The 23,692-nt window shown below is 40.8% G+C and overlaps 1 protein-coding gene across 4 annotated transcripts in view; it reads left to right on the top strand.

Moving 5' to 3' along the window:
- Nucleotides 1-22,640, top strand: part of XYLB (xylulokinase) — a 169,296-nt gene extending 146,656 nt beyond the window's left edge. For all 4 annotated transcript variants that reach the window (XR_015746053.1, XM_026678933.2, XM_087947854.1 and 1 more), the window contains one exon: nt 19,052-22,640. Coding sequence is in view for 3 of the 4 variants with exons in the window: in XM_026678933.2 (XP_026534718.1) it covers nt 19,052-19,117 (66 nt within the window). In the remaining variant the exon portion in view is untranslated. The remainder of the gene's footprint in view (nt 1-19,051) is intronic.
- The last annotated feature ends 1,052 nt before the right edge of the window (nt 22,641-23,692 follow it).

The raw sequence follows: 23,692 nt of genomic DNA, 5'->3' as shown, positions 1-23,692 counted from the left end.
AGCTGCTTTGAAACTCATCGACTTTGATATTCAAAGCATTTTGATGTGAAAATTTGGTTCTGGTACTCATCATTTGTTTGGTAGTCAATGCACAAGCTAGAACTTCTTGTTGTTGGCTTCGTTGTGACTCACTACTGGTACATTATTCCCTATGGGAAAATTTTGTTCTAAAAACTCATTGTTTTTAGAATCAACATAACTAAACCTCAAGCATTTCCCTACCTGAGCCAAATGAAACAAACAAAATGTTAAAAAGTTAAGATATTTATGTAGTTACTTACCAAGCACATCTAAATTGTATTACAATAACCAAAATATCTTTACAATCCCCAAAGCGTGTCACAACTTTTGAGCACCCCTAATGTTTAGAAATTGAAAGATCAAAAATTTGACATGCCCTAAAATTGTGCCATGTACTGCTGTAGAGCAGTGATCCCCAACCTTTTTTACGCCGCGGCCCGGTACTGGCATCAGCTGGGCGCCGCCATCTTTTTGGATGAAAAAGTGCTTCCGGTGACCTCACCGGAAGCACTTTTTCATCAAGATAAGCGGCGCTAACGCCGTGAGCTTTTCCGGGTAGAAATGGCTTTCTTCCCGGAAAAGCTCACCGAGCGCAAGCGCCATCTTTTGATGAAAACGTGCTTCCGGTGAGCTTTCTACCCAGAAAAGCTCACCGGAAGCACGTTTTCATCAAAAGATGGCGGCGCCCAACAAGCCAGCGCCCGGTAGGGAGTTGTTCCGGTGGTTGGGGACCCCTGCTGTAGAGGACAGAGGAGGACTACTAAAACAATGTCATGGAGGACTACTAAAACAATGGTCAGATAAGATGGGCCAGAGATTGGACCAAGAAAAAAACTTGAAAAACCATCTCAGAGAAGCCCTTTTCTACTGTAGTTCACACAAAAATAACTGAAAGGAGGGGGGAACACACTCAATCTTGTCAGATTCTGTCACTGTAGCTGTTACAATAAAAATAATCCTGACCTACGAGCATCGATTTCTTAATCTAGCACTGACCATGTTATCTACTTAGGGCAATGAAACGTTTGCAAGCAAACAAACAGGCTCAGAGAGCAGCAAGGACGCCTCAGTTTCTCAATCTGTTCTGCTCTGTAGGACGCACAACCGTCTTGCAATTCTGAATGAGCACATTTTTGTAGGCTCGTGATTTACTTGATCACAACTACATGTCTTTCCTCTAACACAGGGGTGTCAAACTCGATTTCATTGAGGGCCATATCAGGGTTGTGTTTGACCTTGGAGGGTGGGGGCGGGGTTGGGGGGGCGTGGCCAGGGTGGCTGTGGCAAGCATGACATCACTTGTGTTGGGGGTGTCTGTGATGGTCCGAGAGTTCCACCAGAGAAAATGGGCTCCCGAGCTCCATTTTTGGCTGTGACGGCCTTCTGCAACCCTCTGCCAGCAAAAACGGAGCTTGGGAGGGCCATGCATGGCCCTCCCAAGCTCCGTTTTCTCTGGCAAAGACCTTTGCTGTTTCCAGGGCAGCCCCGCAGGCCAGATCTGAGCACCCTGCAAGCCGGATCCAGTCCCCAGGCGTTGAGTTTGACACCCCTGCTCTAACACAATTTTCTAGATCCAGTGCATTCCCGGTCTATCAACTTAATCCCCAACAGCTTGTTTGGAAATAATGAACAGGAACTCTGATAAGGATATTTATTCTAGAGAGAGGGGGGGGGGAAGGTAGAAAAAGAAACTATACAGATAGTCCTCAATTTACAATCACGATTGAGACTAAATTTTCCATGGCCACGCAAGACACTGTTTAAGTGAGTTTTGCCCCATTTTACGACCTTTCTTGCCACAGTCGTTAAGTGAATAACTGCAGTCAATAAATTAGCAACACAGCTGTTAAATGAATCTGAGTTCCCCATTGACTTTGCTTATCAGAGGGTCACAAAAGGTGATCTGGGACAGCTCGATTGTCATAAACACATGCCAGTTTCCAAGCATCCAAGTTTTGAACCATAGGAATGCTGCAGTGTTTGTAAGTGTGAAAAATGGTCACAAGGTACTTTTTTTGATGCCGTTGTAACTTTTGAGTGGTCACTAAATGAATGGTTATAAGTTGCGGACCACCTTTAATGAAAGTATACAAAGCAATTCCTACACACCCAAAATAAAACGCATATTGTACAAAATAGCCATAGCCATAGCACTTAGACTTATATGCCGCTTCACAGTGCTTCACAGCCCTCTCTAAGCGGTTTACAGAGTCAGCCTATTGGCCCCCAACAATCTGGGTCCTCATTTTATCCACCTCAGAAGGCTGAGTCAGCCTCGAGCTTTGAGTTAAACATGTTCAGTTTTTACACCACCTCCTCCTGCTTTCATTCCACAGCGACTAGACCGGAATTCCCTAAGATTTTCCATCTGTCGCTTCTCACGGTAGTGGACAAATCAGACAACTGAGGGGTTGTATTCCTCCAATAGTTTGAGTACAACTTACACGCAGGCAACTCTTGATTGTGAGATGGCAGCAGGCAGTTTCCAGCATGCTGGCTGGCCGTATTCCTTTCTCTCCAATCTCTTTTGCGCTGCCTCCCTAGCATCTGCGAGGTGGATCTTACCAGCTTGCAACTCATCCGCATGTGCCCATCGCCTGCTGACTTTGCAGAGATTATTGTGTATGAGCGAAAGAGTTTTAAAGCTTTGTCTTGTTATGAGAGCAGTGAGAGTTGGTCTCTAGCTCCTACTGGCCTCTTATCAACTCAGGTCCCAACAAGAGAAGCAACATCTGGACATCAAACGGTTGAGGAACCTTCTCCCATCGCAGATATAAAGCTGTGGAGAATTTTACTAACTAAGCAGAAGGAGATTCCTGCTCTTTTGTGACTGGGATTCTTGCTGAAGGCCCACATTTATCATGATGACGATGATGTAGGTTTGGAAGAGCTGGCCCGAAGCAGCTGATCCTTCTTCCCATCAGCTGGAAATGAATAGGGTGTTTAAAAAGGCCATCGGATGGTAATTAACTTTTGCTCATTATCCATCTAGGCGAGGTTGGAATGGCCAGCTGAGCCCATGAAGTTTTCTGCATTTTGTTCCAGGAAATCTGTTGAAGTTCTCACTCTCTGTGGTCCCCCCCTCCCCCACCCCATTAAGAGAAGAGAAAGGAAGATTTGGAAGTATTTCTTTTAGAAAAGGAAGATTAATCCAGAGCATGACAGAAATAACTCGGGAGATTTTATAACACTAAGTATGTGCTAACAGACAGTAAGAAGCCATTATGGCCACATTAAAATGCTGGAGTAGTTTAGCAATCTATTAAAGCTGGAGATGCTTGGCTTGTTGGTTAATTAAGCCAAAAGGTGCACGTACATACACATGCACGCAAGTCACAGGGCCTTCAAAATGGCCTAACAACTTTAACAAGCACAATAATTTTCTTGTTTGTTCAGATGTGAATGCCAACTTGGTTAATGCGAAATGCGAGTAGGGCTAAAGCTTTAAATTCCTGCCCTTCCTCCCTTCTCGTTCATCTTATATCTGCTTAGTCTTCTTTCCAACTTCTGAGCAATCAAAAGAACTCAGCAAACGAGTACCAATAGCCTATTTGTTTAGTGGCTGTTTGAAGTTACAATGGAACTAAAAGAAGTGACTTACTAGTTTTCATACTAGTAACCATTGCAGCATCCCCATGGCCAAGTGATCAGCATTTCCTACCCGACCTTTAACAAGCAAAATCAATGCAGAAAGCCAGATTTGCTTAATGACTGCATGGTTCACTTAACAACTGCGGAGATTTGCTTAAAAACTGACTAAAAAGATCGTAAAATGGGGCAAAATTCACTTAAGAGCTGCCTTGCTTAGCAGTGGAAATTTCTGGCTCAATTGTAATCCTAAGTAGAGGCTGTACTGTGTTTCCTTGAAAATAAGACCAGGTATTATATTAATTTTTGCTCCAAAAGATACATTAGAGCTTATATTCTGGCTTGGTCTTATTTTGGGGGAAGTACAGGCTGTGCAGAAAGTGTCTGGCTGACAATTTTAATTAGGATTGATTTTTTCCTATTAACGTTTTTATTGAGTTATAAGATAAAATAAAATACAAAATAGGAAAGAAAATAGGAAAATAATGGGGAGGAAGCAGGGAAGAAGGGTAAGGAAGAATTAGGAAAAAAGAAAAAGAAGCATTGACTTTCAACTCTCTCTGTTGCGGTAAAATAAGGCGTTAACATCAAATCACAACTTTTTGTTTTTTTCATAATATAAACTAGCCATTTGTATAAGGATCCATCAGTCTATAATCAGTAAAACTCAAATTCAAAGTTTCATTCTTTTTCACTTCAAGCACAAAGTTCAGATTTCAGCCAACTCCATCAGCTTCTGCAGCCATTCGTCCATTGTATGATTCAGTGGGCAAGGAATTTTGGATATAATATGATGCTTGAACAATGGAAAAATATATGGACTAAGGGTTTAAAATGTAAATTAAATTATAATTTAAAAGAAAATGTTTATAATATGATTTATTACTGATATTTAACACCAGATAACTTATTTAATATATATAAAGGTGCGTCAAATGAATGTTGGAAGTGCAAAAGTAAAGAAGGGACTTTCTATCATCTATGGTGGACATGTGATTAAAAAAATTGGAATATGATTCATATTGTAATGCAGAAAATTTTGAAAATGAAGATAAAGATGAAACCAGAAACTTTCCTTTTGGGCCTAATGGAAAAAGACTCAGAGAAAGTTCCATTGTTACTATATATGTTGACAGCAGCAAGACTATTTTACATACAAAAACGGAGTTATTTTGGGGGTAGGGCTTATATTATGAGCATCCTGAAAAATCATGCTAGGGCTTATTTTTTGGCTGGGTCTTATTTTCGGGGAAACACAGTTAGGTGCATCCCTCACATATGGAACTAATTTTCCTATTTTCACAGAGGTGGAATCTTGGAGACCTTTTATTTTATTTTATTTTAATTAAATTTTTATTGTGTTTTCCACCAATACAAATCATATTCACGGTTTTAACAGCGTTTTGACATCTACAAATATTATTATCTTATACTTTCTACAATATTTTACATATATCAACCAATAACTGTTATCTCTATCTATAATTATTACTAATTTATATACTTGTATATTTTACATATTTACATATCTACGCATCATTCTTTTAAGGACTTTTCTGGTTAATTTTCACTTCTTATTTCTTATCTCTATTTTCTAACCATTCGTACCATTTGTGCCAAATTGAGTAGTAATCGGAATCCTCCTTTTCTTTCATTTTTAATGTAAGCATGTCTATTTCCACACATTCTATAATTTTTTGTAGGACTAAATCCTCTGTTGGAGTATTAGGTCCTTTCCACATTTGTGCAAAAGCTATCCTAGATGCTGTTAGAATATGTAAAATAATATATTTTATCCTTTTGGGGTACTGGTCTTTGATTATTCCCAATAGGAAGAATTCTGTTTTAGGTTCAATTTGATATCCTATAATTTCCTGCATCCAATCTTTAATTTTGGTCCAATAAGTCCTGGTCTCGGGGCATAACCACCACATGTGGTAGAAGATACCGTCAGCTTGTTGGCATTTCTTGGAGACCTTTTAATCTAGTTTCCATCAAGGTTCTCATATCTCTCCATACTTTGCATTGAAAACTTCAGTGATGGACATTGATAACTGCAAGGGACAATTTTTTCTACTGATTAATAGCTCTCGCAGTTGGGATTTTCCTCCTTATTCCAAACCTCCCCATGTAAAGGTTTCACTCTCTAGTTCTAGGTCATCAGACAGTATAGATAATCGATTCACTATCCTCTTCCTGGGACAACCTTTCAAGCATTTGAATATTGAATTTTAAGCTACATCATGGAACCTATAGCATTAGGCCATAATGTGGTGGTTTGGCTGGGGAGGTAAAAAAAAAAACCCATCAAAATGTCAGTGGCAGCTATGTGACCAGAGGGTTTTAAACCTGCCTCGATTCATGTTAAAAAGGGGGCGGGCTTTGATCATGTGCAGGTGTCAGGTGGGATTGTTTTAAACCCTGCCCCCAGGGCACTCTGCCACACCAGAAGAGGTGAATGCTTACAGAAGATTTAACACCACCACCAACAAAAAAGAGCTTTATTTTCTTCCCACGTTTGCATGGATTTTTGGAACCAAAGCCAAGCATCAGTTATTCATGCTAATGGCTGGGGTATCCATTGCAACAGAGGCTTGAATTTTGCAAATTAGCAAGTAAAGCAGTCAAGTCCAATAAAAGTCAAAAGCGCTGTAGCCTTAAATGTAGCTGTTCGTTTCATCTGACACTTTTAATTTAAAACCCAGTGGATCACCCCAGTGTCTCTGCGTATGCCCATATATAAAGGTGTCATAATAAGCTCCTTCTCTTTTCTCTCTCTCTCCTTTTTCAGTTGTAAAAACAATAATGCTACTAATAAGATTTGCAGCCAAGAAGGAACACAGAGCTTGCAATTTTGGCAGCAAATTTGCTTTCCGCTATAGGGGAGGCCATTCTATTAAATCTCAGTTGGAACAGAGCAAGCTGACTTTATCAAGGCTGCAGATAATCAAAGTGAGAATTAGTGAGGCTTGACTGTAGATATTTCAGTAAATAAAAGAGCTATTTTTGCCTGACATATTGATGCTCTTAATGTAGCCATAAGTGCTTGTTCGGTAGTTTGCTTGTTGCAACATATATATATATATATATATCTCCAAGGAAAATAAGATGTTCTGCTCAGCTGAAAGGATGGGAAGGTTTGTTAGGATAGAGCCTTCTGGGTCTCCATTTTATGGGAGTCAGTGTCCCCCTCTTGTGCACTGGCCGTCCCGGGCCAGGGCTCTCCATCCGGCGTTCACCCGCCTCTCCAAGGGTGCGAGTTTTCTCTGGTGGGATTGTGAGCGACCGTCCCAGGGAGATCTCGGGGGCAAGTGGGGAAAGACACCCCAGCCTTCCCTCTCCCCACCGCAACCGCCACGAGTGCCACGTTTCCTTCTCCGGCCCTGCCATGCGGCACAGGGGGCGACCCAAGAGGTCTGTAAGGGGTGTGCATAAATGCACCATTGTGTCTACCGGCCCTTTCCTATTGCCCCCATTTATTCATACCTATTTCCGGTATTCTTACTCATGTTTATACTTATACCTATTATCTTGTAAGCGATTGACAAATCAAATAAATGAAATAAATAAATAAAAATAAATTTTGGCGATGGAGGGACAAAGCCCCATTGAGAAACTGTGCAAGGACCATGGTGGCGGATGATGCAAACTGAATACAGTCACGTCTTGTGTGCAAATGAGTCCAGGATTTCATGGAATCCCTTCTTTTTTTTTTATTTCTGGGGACACAGAGAGATGCATTTCTTTCCTTCTCTTTCTTTTCCTTCTCCTCCGTTTTTCCTCCTTTTTTCCTATTTTTTCCTTCTCCTTCCTCTTCTTTCTGCTGCTCTCTCTCCTCTTCTTCTCCTTCTCCTTCTCCTCCTCCCCCTCCCCCTTCTCCTCTACCCCTTTTTTTCCCTAACTTTGCCCCTTTCTGTTTTCTTGTTCCTTCTTTGCCCCTACTCCCACCCTCTGTCCCTTTTCCTATTTCTTCCCTTAATGGGAAGAAGGAGAGGCCATAATTGACACTCTCAAGGCAGGGGTTAAACAAGTGGCGCTTGAAGTGGGTCTAAGGAAGTACCTTAAAAAAATGTCTCAGGCAAACTTCTCCATAAATTCATACAAGATAAGGAGAGGAAGAGAGAAATACATTCAGATTTGCAAGATTCTGTTAAACCACAGCTGTTAAGTTTGAAAACAGTGCTGACCTATATGTGGAAATTCTTTCTTTATCAACATTATATAACTGCCCATCTCATATATACAACCATCTTGTAGGGCTGATTCAGGTAGTCTTCATTTAGTGACTGTTCAAAGTTACAACAGCACTAAAAAAGTGACTGACACTCAGTCCTCAAATTTATGACCATTGCAGCATCCCTATGGTCACGTGAACAAAACTCAGGTGTTTGTCAAATGATATGTATTTATAGTCCTTTGATAGTAATCCCAGCATCCTGGGATTATTTGAATGCCATTTGTCACCTTTCCAGCCAATTTCTGACCCACAGTGTCAATGGAGGAAGACAAATTCACTTAACAGCCATGTGTTTCACTTAACAACTGAATTGATTTGCTTAACAACCCTGGGGGAAAAAGTAGTAAAATCAGGCACAAGATACTTAGAAACCCTCTTGGTTAGTAAGAAAATTGCTGATCCCAATTGTGGTTGTAATTCAAGAACTACCTGTACTTAGAACATGTTGGAGTTGGAAGGGACCTTGGAGGTCTTCCAGTCCAACCTCCTGCTGAAGCAGGAGATCATATACCCTTTTAGACAAATGGATGTCTAGTCTCTTCTTGAAAGCTTTCATTTATGGGGCACCCACAACTTCTGGAGGCAAGCTGTTCCACTGGTTAATTGTCCTCACGGTCAGGAAATTTCTAGGTGGCTTCTCTCCTTGATGAGTTTCCATCCATTGCTTCTTGTCCTGCCTTCTGGTGCTTCGGAGAATAAGTTGACCCAGTGGTGGGATTCCAATTTTTTTACTACCGGTTCTGTGGGTGTGGCTTGGTGGGCGTGGCTTGGTGGGCGTGGCTGGGGAAGGATACTGCAAAATCCCCATTCCCTCCCCACCTCACCGACCTGCTTTCCAGTTCCGTTCTCCTGTGCAGGGCAACCAAAGAAGTCCCAGCCGATCAGCTGGGACGGCAGAGAATGGATGCGCGCGGGGCCAGTCAGAGGCGGGATTGGCCGGTTCTCTGAACTACTCAAAATTTCCGCTACCGGTTCACCAGAACCTGTCAGAACCTGCTGAATACCCACCTCTGAGTTGACCCCCCCTTTTTTTTTTGTGGCAGCCCCTCAAACTTCCTCTTTTCTGGTTTTTCTGCTACACTTTACTTTTCTGGCCTTCTGCTACATTTTACTTATTTTTCTCTCCTCAGCTTGGCAGAAAAATGTGTTATCTCTTCTCAGCAATTGTGTTTGGAGGAATGTGACCCCAGGGTCGGTAGGCTAACTGATGACTCTTAAGTGAGTGACCAGCTGGGCCACCGTCTTCAGAAATATAAACACCCTCCCCGCTTCCCCCTCGTCCTCACCCCCAAATGGTCAGCAGAGGATAGAATTCAGAAGCAGTGAAATTGACCATTGATTCTGAGTGTGGACCATCTTGGTCAAAAGTCAGACAAGGAACTCTTCTCAGCAACTGTTTTAGTCTGACTGGGTCAAGGGACTCAGGCCTCACATGCCAGAAAACTTGGGAAGAATGAATCCAGTGCATTAAAGTTGGCAAGAAAAGTTTCAGTATTGCAATTTATGTCTTTTCAGTGATGCTTTTGTTTAGGTTTCTATGGCCTGAAGTTCCCATTCTTCAGTCCTTCCTTCCTTCCTTCCTTTTCCTTCCTTCCTTCCTTCCTTCCTTCCTTCCTTCCTTCCTTCCTTCCTTCCTTCCTTCCTTCCTTCCTTCTCCTTCCTTCCTTCCTTCCTTCCTTCCTTCCTTCCTTCCTTCCTTCCTTCCTTCCTTCCTTCCTTCCTTCTCCTTCCTTCCTTTTCCTTCCTTCCTTGCTTCCTTCCTTTCCCTTCCTTCCTTCCTTCCTTTTCCTTCCTGTTCTTTCCTTCCTTGCTTCCTTCCTTCCTTTTCTTTCCTTCCTTCCTTCCTTTTCCTTCCTTCCTTCCTTTTCTTTCCTTCCTTCCTTTTCCTTCCTTCCTTCCTTCCTTCCTTCCTTCCTTCCTTCCTTCCTTCCTTCCTTCCTTCCTTCCTTTTCCTTCCTTTCTTCCTTTTCTTTCTTTCCTTCCTTCCTTCCTTCCTTCCTTCCTTCCTTCCTTCCTTCCTTTTCCTTCCTTCCTTCCTTCCTTTTCCTTCCTTCCTTCCTTCCTCCCTCTCCTCCCTCCCTCCCCATTTCTGTCTTCCTTTCTTCCTTCTCTCTCCCTCCCTCCCTCCCTCTCTCTCTTTTCTCTAAAATATTGCTGGTTTTGACAATTGAACCCAATAGACCTGAGGAAAAGGAAAAACTGGTGTTATTGGGATAAGGAATCTCCTGTTTTGCCTCATATAGATTGTCACCTACATTTTTTAAGCAGTTGTTGGTGGCAACTTAATTACCTGCCTTAAATAAAACTATTTCATTGGTTGGGGGCAATTTGAGACTCAGGTACACCAGAGGATATATATCCCAGGATAGGATCTGGCATATTTGGGACAGACTCTTCTCACATAAATTCACAAAAGTCAAGATAGCAGCTGTAACTGTGCAGTCTGTGTATGAGATATGTACTGTAAACATGGGACACATTTTTCATTGCTTAGTTGTGGCTGCTATGTTAACTTTTTGGACTATCCCTATGGATCCTCCCCAGCATCTTGGTGCAAATGGCCCTCAAAAACACTCCTAAAACAGTTTGAGAATCACCCCATGTGAAGGGAACCTAATAGTTACCAGCTCTGGCTTAAACCAAGATAGCAACAGCATTTAGACTTATATACCGCTTCACAGTACTTTACAGCAGTCTCTGAGCAGTGTGCAGAGCCAGCATTTTGCCAACCTCAGAAGGATGGAAGGCTGAGTCAACCTGGAGCCGATCAGAATTGAACTGCTGGCAGTCGGCAGAGTTTGCCTGCAATTCTGCCTTCTAACCACTGTGCCACTCTGAACTCTGCCCAAGACATGCGCTGTGACCCTGTTGGCTTCCCACTCGCTGCTCACCTTGTACTACAGGTAGTACCCTCAATTGAGGACCCCAGTTGGCACCTGCATTACTAAGCAAGGCAGTCATTTAAGCACACACCCAATTTAACAACTTTTTTCACCAAGGTTTTCAAGTTAGTCATTGAAGTCATTAAGCAAGCCGTGGACTTATTAAGCAAACCCAGCTTCCCCAATTGACTTTGCTTGTCAGAAGTTCTCCCAAATGGAAACCAAGTAACCCTGGGATGCCACCAACCATCATTAAATACAGTTGCCAAGTGCCCAAATTCTGAATGCTGAGGGTTTTCGATGTGAGGACCGTTTTGTAAATAACATTTTTTTTCAGCACCATGGTTACTTAATGGTCTCTGATCGGATGATTGTTAAGTTGAAGGCCGCCTTCTGGTTATGCAACGGGTAAATTTCCTCTCCGCTCACTGCAGAAGTTTCTTGTCTCTTTCTGAGTATTGAGTTGGCCCTAATGGGGTTTTGCAAAGTGCTGGAGCGGGTGAGTTGGGGGGGGGGCACAGGCGCAGTCTGAAGAGCTTTCGAAGCCACAGTGAGTGGGACGATGGTGCATTTCCTCCAAAGGTTACCCAGATTCCTGCATCATCTCCAGACTGTATGCTTGGCTTAAAGTCCTCTGCCACCATAATGTGTCTCGCTGTAACAAGTGGCTGATGCACAGAGCAAGGTGACCAGAGCGAAAGTCCACGCTCACATCTCCATAGAAACTGACTGAGTTAAGCATTAAAATGGAGCTGTAAAAGAATTGCTAATGTAAGGCCAGTGGAAACATTTTATCTTCCCTGTTAATGTACAAAATACTTCACCGCCGGTCTCATTTGTCTCAGCAAAAGTCAAGCTGAGTTCATTGCCTTTTCCAGCAAGAGTCCACCCTACCACACGCCCGCCTCTTAGCCGTCCCGCAGGAGAACTACGGCTGAACACATCTCTTGTTACGCAAGTCAAATTCCAGGCTTGGTCTGCCATGGACAATGAGGAGATGCTGAGGAGTTTGATGAACTCTGCAGGTAGTCCTCGACCTATGACCACAGTGGAGCCCAAAATTTGTGGTGTTAAGGGAGACATTTGTTGAGGGAGTTTTGCCCCCATTTTACGATCTTTCTTCCTGAAGTTCTGAAGTGAATCCCTGCAGTTATTACATTTTATGACTTTCCTTGCCACAAGTTGTTAAGCGAATCATTGCAGTGGTTAAGTTAGTCACCTGGGTTGTTAAGTGAATCTGACTTCCACATTGACTTTGATCGTTGGAAGGCTGCAATAGGGGATTACGTCGTGTGACCCCGGGACACTGCAAGCCATCATAAAATAAGTCAGATGCAAAACCTCTGAATTTTGATCATGGATGCCACAATGGTCGTAAGTGTGGAAAATTGATTCCTAAGTCATATTTTTCGGTACCGTTGTAACTTTGGTCACTAAAGGAACTGTTGTAAGTCAAGGACTACCTGCATTTGTATGAAACTCCCTTTCCGGTGAGAAAAAGTTCCCTCTGTCAGGATTCCGGGAGTTACCCTATTTAAATCATGAGTCTTGAGCCAAACTTTCAAAACTTCAAAAGGATTTATTGGGAGTTAACATGTCCGGCACTGCCTGGGTGTAGCCGACTCTGAGACACATAATTCATTGTCACTCTTGACTCTGGTTTCCCTCCACTCCCTGGGTGTATTGTAATTCATATTCTCCAATAGGACACATCCATAGCCCAGAGTCATCAATCATGTTCTCCAGTTAGAATTTTGCTCAGCTGAAACTTCGGTCACCTAGTTACTATCTTTGAAAACATTTATGGAATGCAAGTTACCCACTGCTCCCCCGTCCCTTTCTGTTGGCAACTCTAAAAAGGCCAGAGAAATATTTTGTGAGTTGACACCCTCGTTGCATTGTCTAGCTGCAGGTCTAGTTTTCTAAGTTGGGGGAGCATTCATTTATTCATTACATGTGTAGTCCTTGACTTACGACCATAGTTTGGACCAAAACTTCAAGGCCATTATTAAGTGAGTGGCACCCAATTTTAAAACCCTTTTTAAGCGAATCACTTCAGTTGTTAAGTGAATCAGGTAGCCGTTAAGCGAATTGACTTTGCTTGTTGGGAGCCAGCTGGGAAGGTCATAAGTGGAGTTCCCATGGCCCTAGGACCCTGCAACCATTGTAAATTATATGCTGGTTGCCAAACGCCTACATTTTGGCCACATCATCATTGGGGATGCTGCAATGGTGGGTTAAATAGAAGGGCTGGTCTTAAGTCAACTTTTTTCAGTGCCTTGTAGCTTCAAATGGACATGAAACAAATGGTTGTAAGTCAAGGACTACCTGTATGAGATTTATGTCCCACTTTTAATTCATGAGTTAAAGATGAGTTAAACTCCGTATGTCCCCCACTCTTAACCCAACAACTCCAGCATCACACTGTCCCAAAGGGCCGTTTCAAAAGACAACTGGACATTCTTGAAAACATTTCGCTTCTCATCTAAGAAACTTCTGAAAACAGAAAGTCCAGTGATCACCTTTGGGACAACCATGACCTGGATAATTGAGAATCTCCATAGACACTGCACTACACTTGTATTCAGTTTCCATTATTTCTGTATTGCTGGGTCTTCAAAGACTCTTGATAGTTTATGGAGTTTGACTATAACTCCCATACAATTGGGGAGGGTGGGGGGATTAACTGGAGAAACACTCAAATCTTCTTCACCCTTGACACAGACCTAATTCAATCGCGCCAGTCTTCATTCTTTAAAGCCGCACAAAATAATCCAGCTCTCCACAGGGTTACAATGGTAAGCATCATTCAGATTTCTGGAGAGAAGGTATAGAAATAGAGTAGAAGTATCATGAAAAACACCAGGTTTAAGACTCTCTGATTTACAGGGAATTTCAGCAGCTCGCTCTGGCCAAAACAATCTGATCTGGTCTGTTTTACATGAAGCAGAATTTAACCTATATTGATAGGCTAAACCAGAACTTTGAATTTGTAGTTGGAAAATTGTTGCGGGTTGTTGCAGCACCGACAAAAGTAGTTTTCATTATAGTAGTTTTCATTATAGGGAAACATCAGGTTACCATCAGCTGCAAACATCCTGAATCAGCCTAATTGGACCTTCCACCTTGAAGCTGTCAATAACATTAATTCTCAAAGCGACCAGGGCACAATCCGGGCACCACAAAGAGCTCTACTTCTTGTCTTCTAATTTCAGATCAGCTATCATCTGCTCATGCATGATTTTTTATTTATGTATGTACTATTAAATTTATGTGCCACCCATCTCACTATCCAAAGTGACTCTGAGCGGCTTACAATACAATAAAAATAAAATATAAAGCAATTTAAAATTATAACAACAATCTAACATTCCATAAGTTAAATAAAGGCCAAAAAACCCTCAAGATCTCATGCAGAGTGGGGCGGTACCTTCTCTTTCATTGCACCAATCACCCCCAACCTAGCGTAGCCCATTGGGGCCCAACCCAACTAGCAGAGCCAGGATTTAAGGTCCTTCCAGAAGACCAGAGGGGTGGGCGAATTGGTTTGTTAACTTTTTGCCCAGTTCGGAAAACCAATCCCACCTCTGGCTGGCCTCACCTGCCCGCCCGTCCCAGGAGCCCCCCTGCGCGCCCCGTTTTGGCTTCCAGGTTGGTGCAGGAGGCCTTCCAGGCCCAAAACCCCTGCTGTAAGTTGAGTTGGAAATGGGGATTTTGCATTAAGATTGCTCATAAGTAAGTAGGAACCAGTATAAGAGGAATGGGAAAATCTCTCTCTGCGGATCAGCGTTTTTCAGTCTTGGCCAGTTTAAGATGGGCAAACTTCATGCTGCCTGGGGAATTCTGGGAATTGAAGTCCATGCACCTAAAAGTTGCCAAAGTTGAGAAGCATGGGTCTACACTAGAGCTTAGGATTTTCCATTCCTGTTTTATTGAGAGTTTGGTGCAATTAAATAAATCAGTTGTGATTTCCTTAACAAATAAGTGATTAAAGCGATAGGAACCATTACTGGACTTTTTGTGAGAAACTGAAATTAAAAGTTGATCTGGGCTTTGATGATTAGATATGGGATTATGGAAATAATGTAGACAAATGTTACTCTTAAAGTAAGAGTTGGAAATTTTCTTTTACTTATACCTGCACCAAGGATAGTTGGAAGTCATTCTTTTTCAGTTTTCCTTCTTTTCCTCTTTCTTTCCTACACTTTCACTCTTTTTCTTTCCTGAGCCTTTTCTTTTTTTCAAATCTGTTTTTTTATTTGTTTATCCCTTAGCTTCGTATTTTTTGATGTATGAAGGATCAAATACTCGGCCATTATAATTCTACATTCCTTATTTACAGAAATTATATCAAAATTTAGAATGAAATCCACTGGGAGACGTCTCATATAACGCAGGCTCCGAGTCCCTCTAACCAAAAGGTGTTTATCAATAGAAAAGAATATTTATAGCTCAAGATTGAACTGTGGGGTCCTTGGTGCTCTCTGAGCTTGATGGTTTTCTTGCAGATGTTTCATTACCCAACTAGATAACATCATCAGTATTAGAAGGGAGTGGAGTTTGCTGTTATTTTCACATACTAGTGGCTTACCTTGTCAGTGTTGATCAGTTGCTTCACAAAAAGTGTTTTGATTGTTGCCAGGTCTCTACAGCCTCAGGCAGAGAAGGGCTATTCTGCACCCCTCCCTCAAAGGTTCTTTAAAATACAGAGTTTTCCAGCATTCCTTTAGGAACCTCCAACATGCAAACTGTGGTTACTCATCCTAAAATGAATCCTCTTCACCTGGAGCTTCAAAATTTGCTGTTTGCTGGGAAGATGTGTAGCTAAAAGTCAGTCTACATTTAGTGTACATCTGACTTTGGGGATATTTCTTCATAACCAAACGAAAGTGTATTTTCTGTGCAGTTCACACCCCTTGCTCGCTGGATCTGGATGTCACAAAGCAAAGGCCTCATTTTGTAATTAACCCCCGTGCCCCATTTTGACTGGCAGAGTGCTACAGGAGGCTGAGTGCTGTCACATCCCCTGGCCACGCCCACCCACCCACGCCCTCCCAGCCGGTCATTAGGGCAGAGAACCGGTTGTTAAATTATTTGAATCCCACCACTAGTGGGTACAGATCTCACCTCCAGCAAGAAGATATTTTAAAGCCTGGGGGCTGTGACAGAAAAGACTTTTCTCCTAGACCCCACCAGCCAAAATTCATTGGCCAACAGGTTTGCAGCGGGATAAGTGGGATGGGCTGATCCCATTGGAACAAAACGGTTCCTCGGATATCCTGGACTCACGTCTTAAAGCGCCCTGAAGGTATCACCAACACCTTGAACTGGATCTGGAAGCACAACAACTAGCGCATCTCACATAATGGTGTTATTACATGGGCCATCCTAGGGGCCTCCAGAACTGTTGTTGCATTCTGAACTAGCTGTAGCTTCTGAATACTCTTCAAGGGTAGCCCCATGTAGAGCGCATTGCACTAATCCAAACGAGAGACGCCCAGGGCATAAGTGACTGAGTGGATGGCCTTTGTATAATGCAGGGATCCCCAAACGTGGCAACTTTAAGACTCGTGGACTTCAACTCCCAGAATTCTGCAGCCATGGTTGAAGTCCACAAGCCTTAAAGTTGTCAAGTTTGGAGACCTCTGGTATAAAGGAGAGGAATCTCTTATTTGAGATAATCCTATGGTGGCCATGAACTCCTGAACCTGTCTGGAATCCATCCCAAGAGCAAACAGTGTACTCCAAAACCAAGGCTGGTCCACCATCAATTCCAGGAAATCAAGGAAGAAGGGCCTTGGTATTTAGCAAGGTAGGATGTTCACAAGGCAGTTTTCATCATACCTTCTTATTTATCTTTCTTTTAATCATTTCATGTCTACCTTTCAACCATAAATTCCAGATTTCATAGTACTCTGACTCTTTGTTTTTAAGTTCCATTGACAACCTGTCCATTTCTGCACATTCCAAGGTTTTCTTTATAATCATAAAGTTGGAGGGGGGGATATTTGGTGGTAGACTTTAGAAGAAATCCTCCTATACTACCACCTCTTACAATACTAGACAACACAGTATCAACAGTAGAGACCTTCAAATTTCTAGGTTCTACTATATCACATGACTTAAAATGGACACCCAACATCAAAAACGTCATTAAAAAAAACACAACAAAGAATGTTCTTTCTGCGCCAACTCAGAAAGCTCAAACTGCCCAAGGAGCTGCTGATACAGTTCTAAAGAGGAATTATTGAGTCTCTCATGTGCAACCCACATAACTGTCTCTATAACTGTCTGGTTTGGTTCTGCAACCCAACAGGACAGACACAGACTTCAGAGGATAATTAGGACTGCAGAAAAAACAATTACTACCCACCTGCCTTCAATTGAGGACCTGTATACTGCACGAGTCAAAAAGAGGGCTGTGAAAATATTTACAGACCCCTCACATCCTGGACATAAACTGTTTCAACTCCTTCCCTCAAAACGACACTATAGAGCACTGCACACTAGAACAACTAGACACAAGAACAGTTTTTTCCCAAACGCCATCACTCTGCTACACAAATAATCCCCTCAACACTGTTCAACTATTTACAAAGTGTACACTACTATTACTGTTAATCTTCTCACCACTCCTTATCACCCATCCCCTCCCACTTGACTGTTTCCTAGTATGATTTGATCGTTGATTGTACCCTATGATTATAAGTGTTGTACATTATGATTCTTGATTCTTAATGAATGTACCCTTCTTTATGTATACTGAGAGTATTTATACCAAGACAAATTCCTTGTGTGTCCAATCACACTTGGCCAATAAAGTATTCTATTCTATTCTATTCTATTCTATTCTATTCTATTCTATTCTATTCTATTCTATTCTATTCTATTCTATTCTATTCTATTCCATTCCATTCCATTCCATTCCATTCCTCTATTCTATTCTATTCTATTCTATTCTATTCTATTCTATTCTATTCTATTCTATTCCATTCCATTCCATTCCATTCCATTCCATTCCATTCTCTTTCCACATTTCCAATTTTGGGCAAAGGCGAGTTTTTTGTTTTTCAATTAGCTTCTGTAACTTTGCCCATGCTACTAACTCCAGAATTTCTGATAGAAGACAAGATCAGAGGGTAGAATCTCTTTTGTGGGAGATTCAGACTTGAAATAAGGGCAAACATCTTAACTGGGAGTGGTTACTAAGCGTTGAATAGCCTGCTTCCTTAACTTGTGGGCATTTCATTATTGGAAATTTTCAAGAAAAATAATAATTGAAGAATCATTTGTCCAAGATGATGTGAAAATCCCTCTGCAGAGGCCTGGACCAAAAGACCTCCTCCTAACATAATGATCCCATGGTTTTAAATCAGAGATTTCCAAACTTGGCAATTGTAAGACTGGACTTCAACTCCCAGAATACCTCAGCCAGCCATGCTGGTTGAGGAATTCTGGGACCTGAAGTCCACCAGTTTGGAGGTCCCACTTCTAAATTGTGGCAATCTAACATATAATGTACATTGAACTGCATAATGTCATTTTCTCCCAAATTTTTTACAAGGGGGAAAAGAATCTAATTTTTCCTTTATCTTGTATGGATGGCTGAAAATGGGAATACATTCTGGCTCTTTAATAGTTTTCTCAGGCCAGAATTCAAGTTGTATCTTCAGTTATGATGGATGGATTGCGGAGAGAACTTGTATTCCCAAATGGCCAACTGTTTATGAACAAAAATGCATCTTCCTCTCTTTTCCAAAACTGAAACTTTGGTTTAGTAGATCATTTTATATGTCAACCTCTGTACCTGTATTGCATTGCAGGTTGAACTTTTTTGCACTACAGAACCTTTTTTGCACTATCTTCATATGTCTACTAGCTTTTTTGTTTGACAAATGAAATACTTTTTTTAAAAGTAGTTCCATCTGTGAAATTTAGGATAAATATTGCAGAGGGAATAAATTCAGTCTTAGGGAATAAATTCTGAGCTGTTGTGCTGTCTGTGATTTCTTCTTTGGACTTTATATTATCACATGAAAGGATGAGTTGGTAGGACAATTCCTGTTGCGTGTATCCAGGACATTACTACAGCTTCTTGTTGAAAAGGTCAAACAATATTTCAAAATTTTATAAACAGTATCAGTAATAGCAATAGCAACAGCACTTAGATTTATATACCGCTTCATAGTCCTTTTACAGCCCTCTTTAAGTGGTTTACAGAGTCAGCCTATTGGCCCCAACAATATGTATCCGGTTATGAGAATGGAATCCGACACAATATTAATAGCCATTGTTAGCTCATAGTATTTTCTTTCTCTTTTAGATCTACCAACCTTTACTTAAAAGATACCTGGAACTTGAGCAGAAGGTGCTGAATAAATCAAAATAGTATCTTCGAAGAGAATCTATCAGTAATGATTTAAATGAAGAGCATATTGGAGAGTGAAAGAAACTGGACCCATAGTTGTGTGGAACATTCCTTGGTTTTGTAATTGAAACTATTGTGGAATAAATGCTACCCTTGTTCTGTTCATCGCTGTCTACACAAGTGGTTCTTCAATATCCAGGAATACCTCTAGTAGCACTTCCAAACAAGGATTTTGCAATTTCAAATTAGCTTTGGATTTACCTGATCAGATAATGTTTGCTCTTTTTAAGAGCTGATTTAGCTTCTTCAGTGAGATGATTATATGCACAGAGATGGAAAGGTTCAACATTAGCCACTATGGTTGGTGAAGTTGTCAAATTTTGCTGAAATGGACAAATCAACCTCTTTGATTAGAGAAACCTAGCTACGTTTATTGGTGATTGGAAGCCTACTTTTTGTGTAGAAATGAAAAACAAACAAACGGTAGGGAGCAGAATAATATTATGTAACTTTAGACAGAGAGGTTATACTGTCTGTGAAGAATATTGAAAGCCATTTTTTGGGTATAATCTATCCATAGAAGCAGACTCCATTTTTGACATTGTACCTACTAATTTCTGGCCCTATTTTTCGAAAATCTCCTGGAATATTTCCAATATGATAACATTTTATGTTATTTTATAAATCTTCACTTTTACAAGTTACACTTTTTAAAAATATTTTCCAAATTTTTCTGCCTGGATTCTTTAGTTCCCCTCTAGTGTTGAACTTCTGAAATCATAAAGCCTCTAATCTCTGTTAAGCTTAAGATCAATAATCAATTTGGTTCTTCCAAAAAAAACTGTTTATTTTACATAATTATTTTCAAAACATACAGTAAAAAATCTTAGTAGTCCAAATTTGTCTGGACCCTTAATTTGTTTATAACTTCCAGGGATCAAAGTCCTATTTAATTTTATTATGATTATTTCCATTCTTTAGATTCTTAAATTTATGGTTAATTTTTTTTGTTCAAGAATGAAATTAAACTCACCACATGGCTTTTCAAACTGGTCTTTATGAAGATCTTTAATATGATTAAACATGTAATTTCCAAAAGTGATTACAAAGTGAGCTTAGCAAACCCAATGTTCTTTAAAGGGCTCTGCTACATTTGTGAGCAAGGTAGCTGACCCCTTTGCCTCCCAGTGTCCTACTGTCCTAAAGTCTCTTCACAAGGAAGAACCATCTGGGGCGTATATCGGCCTGCTTGCAGGTTCGTTTGTCTCTGCCATGGTTGTCATCTCCATTCCCATGCAGATGTTCTTAGTTCATCATGCTTCCTCTAGAAATGAAGTATGAATTATCAATTTTGGACACATTACGCAAAGACCTAATTTTATAGACCAACCAGGCCGGAGACAGATTCTCTTGGAGAAGACCTATCTAGACTCACCTTGTGGGGAGATGGATGGCATAAAAATTTAATAAACAAACAAACAAAATCTATGTGGTTATAAGAGTTGACAGTGACTAGATGGCACAAATCAATTCGTGTAAACACTTGACTCCTTGAGATGTCCATAATGCTGGGAATGATGGGAGAAAGGAAGAGAAGGACTGGCAGCAAGAGGGATGGATTCAGTAAAAGTGATAATGGACACACTTGTTTGAAAATCTGAAGGATCAGAATAGGAACAGATCATCGTGGAGAAAATCTATTTACGTGGTCATAAAAAGTTGACACCATCTTAATGCCACATAATCAAACTACTGGCCAACCAGAATGTGTTCTGATTGTCTGAGAATGTGCTTTGTGTTTCAAGGCCAGAGAACTTCACCTCACTTAGTTTCAAGAGTTTTGAAGAGCTGTACAAGTGGTATGGAAATAATAAACTTCTTTTGACCATTGAGTAGTTGAAAATAACTCATGATTTATCCATCTTGGCAATTTCCACAGACTCAGGAAATGGAACGCTAAAAAAAAAAATTAGTTAGGAAGTTTGGAGTTGAAGTCTTAAAACAACTAGAGATTAACATATTGAGAGAAGCAAAATAACCCATCAAATACCACAATGGATCTTGTTGGATCTGTTAGAGGCTTGGTGATTTTCTTTTATAGTCCTTGTTGGCAAAAAAGTTCATTGAGATCTCTCCTGATAACTCACGATTTCTACTTCCTGCAGTTTATCTCCTTTTTCACCCACATTGAAAATCCTTCATGTTGATCATCTTGATGTGCTTGTCAAGGTTTAGTTTTTTTAAAAAAAGACCTGTGCCAAATGCACTGCTGAAATGCATTCACCTTATTATGGGAATTGTTTATTTGATCCCATTTCTGTAAATTTAAGATTTTTGAAATTCAGACACACATCCTTCCATCTTCTTAGAAGCGCAGGAGAAAAGGAACGTCTGTTCAGCTAATGTAAATTTGGATTGAAAATGCACCACCACGTGGGAATTTAGCAGATCTTTCAGGGATTATTACAGTGATGGACTAAAAATACATTGTAGAACAATGTGATTTCCTGTCTGTATTTTGTTCTGTGACCCAATTTTAAATGAGTCACAGTTCAAGAACCTTCATACTGCCAATACAGAATAAGCATAAACTTAAATTCCATTGTTCATTCAGAATGACAGAGTCGGAAGAGACCTTGGAGGTCCTCTAGTCCAACCCCCTGCTCAGGCAGGAGACCTTATACCATTTCAGACAAATGCTTCTCCTATCTCTTCTCAAAAACCTCAAACATTGGAGTACCCACAACTTCTGAAGGCAAGATGTTCCACTGATTAATTGTTCCAACTGTCAGGACATTCTTCCTTAGTTCTAGGTTGCTTTTCTACTTGATGAATTTTCATCCATTGTTTCTTGTCCTGCCTTCAGATGCTTTTGAGAATAGTTTGTCTCCCTCTTCTTTGTGGCAGCCCCTCAAATACTGGAGCACTGCTATCAGGTCACCCCCTAGTCATTCTTTTCATTAAACTAGATATAAACTAGATACTAGACATTCTTTGGGGCCCAGCTAATTATGTCTGCTAGAACTACCTATGGTTGTGAAAGTTGGACCTTAAGAAAGCAAGACAGGAAGAAAATATATTTGCTTCAGCTGGAGAAAGCTCTTGTATATTCCTTGGACAGTGTTAGGAATATAAGTCACCTAACAGGTATTTGGGTTAGAAATATATAAACCAGGATAGACATTTTAATACTGTCTCTTTAAGAGCATGCTAAAAACTGCAATTAGGTGTGGTTTCTCAAACGGCCATAAGATGGAGCCAGAAACCTGGTTTGTCTTAGTCTTAGTCTCAGAAGAGAGTGTGTCTGAGTGATTATCTCTGTTTCCTTCTGTTGGAAAGTATTGCCGTTGCTCCATTTCTTCTAATTGACTGATATTACTGGATTTAATGTAAGTCTGATACTGAACTGTTTTTGACACTGGAATTTGATATTTGGATTATCCCTGGATGAAAACTGACTGATTTTACCTGTGAATGACTTTTGGATTGCTTATTTTGGACTTTACTTAAACCTTTCTGGAAGTAAAAACCTACATTTACTGTACAGTGTATCTGTGTGCTCTGTGTGTATTATTCAAACACTTCTCTCAAATACGTCTCCCTGTATGCGCTCATTCTCCTAACGGGGAATTACCTCAACAGACAACCAATGTGACCACAAGCAAGTACTGGAGCGCATAACACCAAACGTGGAAAGCAAAAATCACAAAACTGATCGATCTCTTTGGCCGTGTCATGCTGGGGAATTCACTGGACAAAGCAATTATGTTTGGAAGAGCTAGTGGTAAAAAGTAACCAGGCCTCCCAAGAACATTGTGGCTGGACGCCAGCCAGAGCATAGAAAAACTCAAGGAAGTAATGCAAGATCAGAAAATGTGGAGAGACTTGGTCCATAGAGTCGTCAAGAGTCAGACACGACTGAATGGATAATATCATCAGAGCTAGAATTGTAGGAAGTCAATCCTCCAGGTGAGAACAGAAACAAGGTCAACTTCAAATTATCAGCTTATCTCTTAGAATCTGTTTGGTTCTAAGCCAGCCCTAACAAAATTTAGGCTTCCTCAAATCCATAAACCCCAGAACGAAACAAGTGTTAAGAAAAGTAGATGAAATTTGAGGATTGATATTTATCGATCAAACAAGAATTGCTGACTGCTTTGCAAACATATACAGGTAATCCTTGATTTACGATCATAATGGAGCCAGAAATTACAGTTGTTAAGACGTGAACGATCGTTGCAGGTCACTGCATGACTGCCTCTGATTGGCCTTCTTTTTCAGCAATTGTTAAGTGAATTCTGCAATCCTTAAAGCAACCCATTTTCCTCAATGGGCATTTTTGCCTAAAATTGGGAGCAAATGCAGAAATCTGGCAAAAAAAAAAGTGCCAAAAACTGTGGTCACTTGACTGTGGGATGCTGCAAACTACCTTAAGCGTGAGCAGGTTGCCAAGTGCCCAAAACAGGATGATATCTGTCGCTCCAAGGAGATCTGGTATAATTCTGAGGAGGAGATCCATTGTAACTTTGAACAGTTGCTAAGCAACTCAATATTAAGCACCAACTATCTATAATGGTAAAAATGGTAAAGACCCTT

Source organism: Notechis scutatus, chromosome Z, assembly GCF_049901735.1.
Source record: "Notechis scutatus isolate UNSWTSFEM ecotype Mainland chromosome Z, rNotScu1.2, whole genome shotgun sequence".
Taxonomy (NCBI): Eukaryota; Metazoa; Chordata; class Lepidosauria; order Squamata; family Elapidae; genus Notechis; species Notechis scutatus.
Note: the sequence above shows the minus strand (reverse complement) of the source record. Positions and strands in the feature narration are given on the sequence as shown.